The following is a 7,651-nucleotide window of genomic DNA, read 5'->3' on the forward strand; positions in this document are numbered from 1 at the left end:
GCCTTATCAAAACAATTATTATGTTTATGTATGTAAATCTGAATTTAACATTGTCATTATACTATGTATTACTTGCTGGGATGCATTTAAAATTAACTTCAGGACAAAATTAAACAGTACTATAATTACATTTGTTTTCCATAGACTTAGTCCTACACCTTGCAAGCAGGACTTCTATGTGTCCTGGATTTCATTCTGTGGCATGACTCCAAAGAAAGGGGGAAAAGATCTATATAGGCAAAAGTTGTATTTCCAAATTTCAAAGTCACAGCTGTTTTTTGCAAAGTTCATAAAACTTGTGCTGCAGCCTGTAAAAAGAAATTGTTGCGAAGTTATTAAGTGAAAGACAAATACTTCATTGTCAAAACATTAAGGATTATGATACAGTCCTCATATGGCAATAAAATAGACAGCAGCTTTAGCAAAAACAGCCCCTAGGTGTGAGCTATCAGAGTCAGAGTCTCAGCCCGGCCAACCTCATGGTGCCAGGGGCACCTAGTGTTCCAGAGCCCTGGCCTTGCCCATGTGTAGTGCTCACCAATGCCTCTGCTGCTGATACTAGCTGAGAAGAATGTTTCTAAAGTATGAAAATGTCCTCAGCTTCAGGCTCTGGCGTTAAAAATAAGAACATATTTAGAAGAACACAGATGATGAAATTACTCCTCCATTTATTAGTTAAGGCAGATTATTTCCAAATCTCAAGATACTCAATCCCTGAAGAAAATGATTTGTTTGGATAGCATTTGCTTACATCAAGACCTGACTAACTGGAAGTGAGGCCTGCTTTATACTATTGTTAGATAAGACGATATAGAAAGTTAACTTCCTCAGAATTACGAAAGTATTCAGTATCCAACATGTTCATGGTGCTGATGTTTACACAGGAGATGCAGCATTTTAGAGACAGCTTGACCCAAAGGATGTACTTCTGCAAAGAACATACTCAGTTGTATTCTTCCAGTCACGAAAACTCAACTATATTATTCAGGAAAAGTTTCCTGAAGTCCTTGAGACTCAAGTTAATCATCTATATAAAGTCATAATTATGCTTCTCCCATAGAATTATTTATCGTTTGCCTCATAAAAAGAATAAGGAGAGCCAGGAATATGAAATAAATGTTTGTACCTATTTCATTTTCTCCCTTCTCTAGCAGAATATCTTATCTTCTATTTTGATGCTTGGTAATGAGAGGACATACTGTCCTAACATGTTAAGTGAAATAATTTTTCCTAAATCTAGAAGATTACAAAGCTGAACCACAGAAAGGAAACCAAATGATGCTGGTAGTTAACCAAACAATAATTGATTGGACCATACCATGCGTGTAAAGTAGATGGGATGTAAGCAATATGTTGGATTATATTCTATAATCATCTTATTATTTCCCAGACATATTAGGGGCATTTGAATTTTGTATTCAATCACCTGGGCACCTGTCCACATGATGAAATGAGAGAAGAGTTAGAAAGAGAGTAAATCCGATTCTTGATATCCTGATACATAGTAAGATCACTGTAGTTTACAATAATGTATTTTTATTTCAAAATAACTAAAGAAAGAACCTCAAATGTTTAAACCTAAAAGAAATGATAAATCTTTATTAATAAATTTGCAGTTATTCCAATTGGGTCATCATATAATGCATACATTTATCACTTTGTACCCTATATTTTGTCAATCAAATTTGGGAGAAAAACTTTAACCATTTAATAATGATACTGGCAAATAAAATAAATAACATCCTAATTATAAAATAGTTCAGCTCACAAACATATAAATGTTATAGATAGCAGTATCTCAAAAAAGTGTACTGAGGAATTAGTGACCTACATTTGCTTCAAAATTATATGTAAAATTTTAGGTAGGCTCATGAATCTGGATTTATTTTCATCTCCCATTTATAGATGATAAAATTATATAGATACCAAAAAACAAACTTATATCAAGTCTCTTACTGAGGAATGTTTGGTCAAGTATTTATTTCTTCTTTTTGGTTTTAGATATTTTGCATTAATTTTATTGCTACATTTTAGGTATACATTACACTGACATTCATCATTGGGAATTTGTACATTTATGTAATATATCTTGTTCTTATTTTTCCCTATTCCTCAATATGTATTCTTTTTGAAAATACATTTTTTCATTGAGTTTTTTATATATTCTGTATATTATCTCCTTGCCAGATATTTAGTTCACACATAGTTTCTTCTGGCTTCTTAAATCATAAGTCAGTCAAATAATCACCATGCATTTTTAAGTGACTGAAGCAAAAGCATTCAGCTAATTTGTTTTATTCATACTTGTTAGAAGCCACAATATTATGCCCAAAGCATGCTGTAAGCAGTGCAGGCTATAAAGAGTTAAATCTCTTAACTGGCTTACTTTTAAGAAATGAGTCTGACTGAAGCTACATGACTCACAGAAGCACCTCATGAGCACTACATAACCACCACCACCACCAGCTAGCAGTCACAGCTGAGTCCAGAGAAATGGCCTGTGAAGCTATGGAGCGCAATCTGTGATAACATACCAGCTGAGGTCAGAGTAACTCGCACCCAAATTCCATTCCCACTGTTAAAACCTTCATAACTAGAAGGACAGTTACTAATTACAACAATATATTTTGTCTATCTTGTTTCTAATTTCTTTTTTAAAAAATCTTCACCGAGTATCAAACTCAGGACCTTGCACTTCAGAGGCAGATGAAGTGCCACTGAGCTAAGACCCCAGCCCTTATCTTGCTTCTTATTTGAAAATGCCTTGTCTACTCTGTTTAAATCCTTGCCTGCATTAGTTTCCACAGTAACTGAAGGAACCACACATCCTTACATGTAGCTTACCTTTACCCCAACTGATAAACAATAATAAATCAGTGGCTGAAACTGACCAGGCCTTTTACTGGTGATCCACCATTGGCCACCCCAGCTCCCACTTTTCTCTTTAATCCTGTCTTTGAGTTTTCCTTCAGCATTGCATCTTACACTGAGCAGGAGACTAGAGCCTATTGCAGAGGTCTCATCAAAGCAGGCAAACCATTTCTAGTACTTTTAAAAGTTGGGCAAGGTTTTCAACATCTTCCATGCCTTAGCATCTTCGATTTATTAGTTTATTGAGTTATGGAAGTATCATATAGGCTCCCAGCAATGAGGTCACACCATTGGGTTTTCCCAGCTTAATTCTAGTGGTCATCCAGAAGTCTTCAGGTCACAGCTCCCCTTTCAACACACTATGCCACTTACCCCGAAGTTCCTATCTCCTTTATTCAACACAGGGACTCTACTGGATATATCTTGTTCTTTAGGAGGGAAGAAGAAATCTAGCTCACCCTGAGCTGTTTTTTGCTGGATGTTCACTTTTACTATTACAACTATCCCTTTTCTAAATGCACGCTTTTTAAAGCAGACACTTGGTCTATATCTATGAAAGGTGAACAAGGAAAATTTCTTACAATAAGCATGTCTTCATTTTTCACAAATGAAATTTGACACTGAAAACACTCACAAAGGATGTGGTCATGATTCAAAGAGGAAAATAAAACTGAAAGAGCAACCTACATGTAGTCACAAAAGGAGTACTGAATGAAAGACATAATGTTGATTATTTTTGGTATTTACTTATATTAATTATGGTATTTAATTTATTATTTTGGTATTTAATTATATTAAATATTTTTGGTATTTTATTATATATATAATTATATTATATATTTTATTATATGAATTATGATAGAGTATTTTATATTGCTATTTATTATTTAATTGTATCATAAGTTACAAGATTTGTATTGTCAATGTGGAGTAAAATGTCCATTCTGAACCATGACATTCAGATTCTGGAAAAATTCTTCCTGCTGCCTTTTCTCTACCACTTCAAAGCATGATTAAAAGTGACTTCAGGGCCTTCAGGAGGGGAGCTTGCTCTGCTCCTTGGCTGTGTCTTCTACAGATTCTACTGCTTCTCATATCCCCTGAAGTGGGGAAGCAATTCTGACTAAATACCAGTTGAGAAAGAAAAATGTTGCAAAACAAAGGATTCAGAAAATGGAAAATTAGTGGAAGGAACCTAAAATATTAGTCTCCAGACACAGTATTTCAAACTGCAATCTTAGAGATGATTTTTGTAATTTAATACCTTTGTCTTTAGAAAGTGCATGAATAGCTATTCATGAAAGTTATAAATATGAATGTATAATCATACTTTTTCCTTTATGAAATCAAGATTTTATTTTTAAAATGTCAAGTTTATATTTGAAAATTATTAAACTTGTACAATAATTTCCCAACAAGAGATAAGTATTCCCTGAACAGCTGAGCCTCTATTTTTTCCTTCTTTATCTGTCATTTTATATTGCTGCAAAAATACCTCTTTGCAGAGAGACTTTTGGATTTTTAGTGGGATCATTCCACTGATGCAATAGAATTATCTTGTTACAGTCCAAAAATAAAATGAATAATCTGTTAGTTTCAAGTTAAAGGGGGAATTTGGGAGAGATCTATTATAAATGTATTCACTCTGCATGAAGTTACTAATCTTCAAACAATAAATGAGCACAGGGATGTCAGGACATGCATAAAATTGACAAATAAGACCAAATATAGTTTTATTCCAAAATTTCCCAAAGTCTTGTGAAAGAAATATATTTTTTATTATTGCATCAAAACTTATTTGTTTTTAAAATAACTTCAGATTTTTCCCTTTTTTTCAAAATTTGAAATGCTTTTCAAAAGGAATATGAAAATAGCAATAAGTAAATTGTAAACCCTTCAATGTTATTACTCATCTTGAAGATTTAAGTTGAAAGAAAAATAACATTATCTCAATATGATGGGCTAAAATGAAAAAAATATTTGGAGCATCTGAAATTACTGTGCATCCTAGACAGAGTCTAAAGTTAGACAACATCTATTGAATTGGATTGCTACAAGTTCATCGAGTGTTGGGAGCAATGCTACATAATTCTAGGGAAAAATCATTTGGTTAGCCTAGTTCTCTTGCCTACAGCCCAGCTACAGAATAACTCCAGTTTGGCCTCCGGTCACAACTGAGACTTCAGTGATCCAGTAATGCTGTGATTCTCCAGGACAAGAAACATCCTGGGAGAACAAACATCTGCTCAGTTCCTCATTGTTCTTGGACTGATTAATATCTTGTTTGCCGGAGATGTACTGAACTCTCTGCAAGCCTTCCTTTACACCTTGTTTATCCCAATGTGAACTGTTGAACTCTCTGCAAGTCATTTGTTACATTTGTTTCTCCCGATGTACTGAATAAAAGGTGTGGTAAACTGGGGGCTTTTGTCTTTGCTGCCCAGAGCAGCACTGATCAGACCCAAAGCTCAGCTTCTTCTCAGTCTCATTTTTCTACCTTTCCTGTAATCCGCCGTGTGCTGCCGTGGCTCGCAGGAGACCAGGACTCACTGCAGAGGTTCTGGTAACGTCCCCTTCCCCTGTCCCCTACAATCGAGCATGTACCAAGAGAAGACAAAGATCACACAACAAGGCGGCCAGCAGCCATATTGCTGATGGTTCCTAGTGAACAGAGCAAAGATGTACCTCAGCAAAACTAAGAAATCAAAATGTATTCATGCTATGAATACTAGCCAGGAAAGGAAAAAACACACTCCTGAGGAGTGTGAAAGCATAGGAAGGATTTTAAAATATATTACACTTACAGAATAAAAGTCAAGGTACTAAAATGGTCTAATTTCAGCTTACCTTACTATACAGTTTTAAAGTAAGTCAAACTAAATAATGGGGATGGAAATGAGGTCAGTGATTATGTCCTGTGTGTGGACTTTCAATGCCAAAGGACACAAGGGGCATTTCTGAGGAGGTAGAGGTTATACCTTGATAATATTTGTAAATTCCAATGGCAGATACTTGTTAAAACTGGTTAAGGAGGGCCAGGGATTTAGCTCAGTAGTTTCACTGCCAGCTATGCAAGCACAAGGACCTGAGTTCAATCCCCAGTACCAAAAGAAAAAAAAAAAACTGGTTAAAGAGAAACGCACAGATCTAAGCATTGAGTGCAAATTCTGTCTTGATTTCCAACAGATAACAACAGTTAAGTCTCAAACTGCAGCAGTGTCTCATTCTTTGAATAGAAAGGTATTGTAGGAGTGACGCAGAAAGTTTTACAAGGATTTGTGATTTACAGATTTTTATAAATACACAAGTTTACTTGGTAATGAAAGCACAGTAAATACTCCCAAAGTATGAAAATTCATTTACAATTTGAAGTGAAATAGAAAAAAGAGATATACTTATAAAAGCTTCCCTGTAGTAAATCTCAAACACATGCTTTGGGAAGCCTTTAAGGTTGGAGAAAATGAACACTATCAGTCACTTCTTAAGGCAGTGCAGTGGCTCAGACATTTCCTCAGGGCTCCCTTGACCTCATTGTTCCTCAGACTGTAGATCAAGGGGTTCAGCATAGGGGTGAAGATAGTGTAGAATGCAGACACCACCTTATCATGTTTGGCTGACTTGTAGGATGTGGGTCTCATGTAGATAAAAATGGCAGCACCATAAAAGAGTCCCACCACAGCCAAATGGGAGGAGCAGGTGGCAAAGGCCTTCTTGCTGGCTTCTGTGCAGTGCATATGCAGGACAGCAGTGAGGATGAGGCTGTAGGACATCAGGATAAGGGACAAGGGGATGAGGAGCATCAGCACACAGCAGATGTACATGGCATACTCAAAGGCAGAGCTGTCACTGCAGGCCAAGTGCACCAGTGTGGGGGCCTCACAGAAGAAATGATCAATCTCATGTCTGTTACAGAAGGGGAAGCTCAGCGTAACAGCAGCCTGCATGACTCCATCAGCTGCCCCCAGGAGCCAGGACCCCAAAACCATTCTCAGACACAATGGCCAGCTCATGAAAGTGGCATATCGCAGCGGGTGGCACACAGCCACATAGCGGTCATAGGACATGGCTGCTAGGAGGAAGCACTCTCCACCTCCCAGAGTAAGAAGGAAGAAGATCTGCAGCCCACAGCCCACTGGGGAGATGGACTTGTTTCCAGTCAAGTAGGCAGCCACCATCTTGGGCACAATGGTGCAGACTAGCATCATGTCCATGAGGGACAGCTGGCTCAGCAGGAAGTACATGGGCTTGTGCAGCTGAGGGTCTTGGTGAATCAGGAGAATCATGAGGCCATTGCCTGTGAGGGAGGAGATCATAACTGCTAGGACAACCCCAAAGAGAATCTGGTGGGCTGCAGTGTGGTCGAAGAGGCCTAGGAGAATGAAATCTGATGTGATGTTCCCATGATCCATGATTTCAAAGAGAATTGACACTGACAGTGGAAAAGTCATGAGAGATATCTCAGCATTGCAATGCTTCATGAGGAAAATTGGCTTTATTATACATAACCTCAAAAAAGTTTTTGTGCAAACATGATGAAAGCTGCTTCAAATGTTTCCTCTGATTTTTTCAAAATGTTTTATATCTACTAGCTTTAACTTTGTTTATTTTCTAATCTTTTCACAGTATATACTTCTCACCTAAAATGTTAATTACTATAATGAATACAAATTTGTGTTGAAATGCAGGTTGCATTTAAGTGTCATTTCTGCCCTCTGTGATACCAATATAATTGAAAGAGAAAGAAATTATTTACTTATTTCATTTTTTACATTTGTGCTGG

General features: G+C 36.7%; 1 protein-coding gene across 1 annotated transcript; it reads right to left on the reverse strand.

Moving 5' to 3' along the window:
- Window positions 1-6,301: 6,301 nt before the first annotated feature.
- On the reverse strand, window positions 6,302-7,414 carry LOC147822087 (olfactory receptor 2T8-like). Its single transcript, XM_087197653.1, has one exon. The coding sequence runs from the start codon at window positions 7,347-7,349 to the stop codon at window positions 6,342-6,344; it is 1,008 nt and encodes a 335-aa protein (XP_087053779.1). The 5' UTR covers window positions 7,350-7,414; the 3' UTR covers window positions 6,302-6,341.
- Window positions 7,415-7,651: the final 237 nt, after the last annotated feature.

This window comes from Heterocephalus glaber, unplaced genomic scaffold, assembly GCF_053883595.1.
Source record: "Heterocephalus glaber isolate CG9 unplaced genomic scaffold, H.glaber_assembly_v1.0 deba00001673, whole genome shotgun sequence".
Lineage (NCBI taxonomy): Eukaryota > Metazoa > Chordata > Mammalia > Rodentia > Bathyergidae > Heterocephalus > Heterocephalus glaber.

Coding starts and splice junctions, on each gene's coding strand:
- LOC147822087 (XM_087197653.1), bottom strand. CDS start 7,349: ATGAAGCATTGCAATGCTGAGATATCTCTCATGACTTTTCCACTGTCA.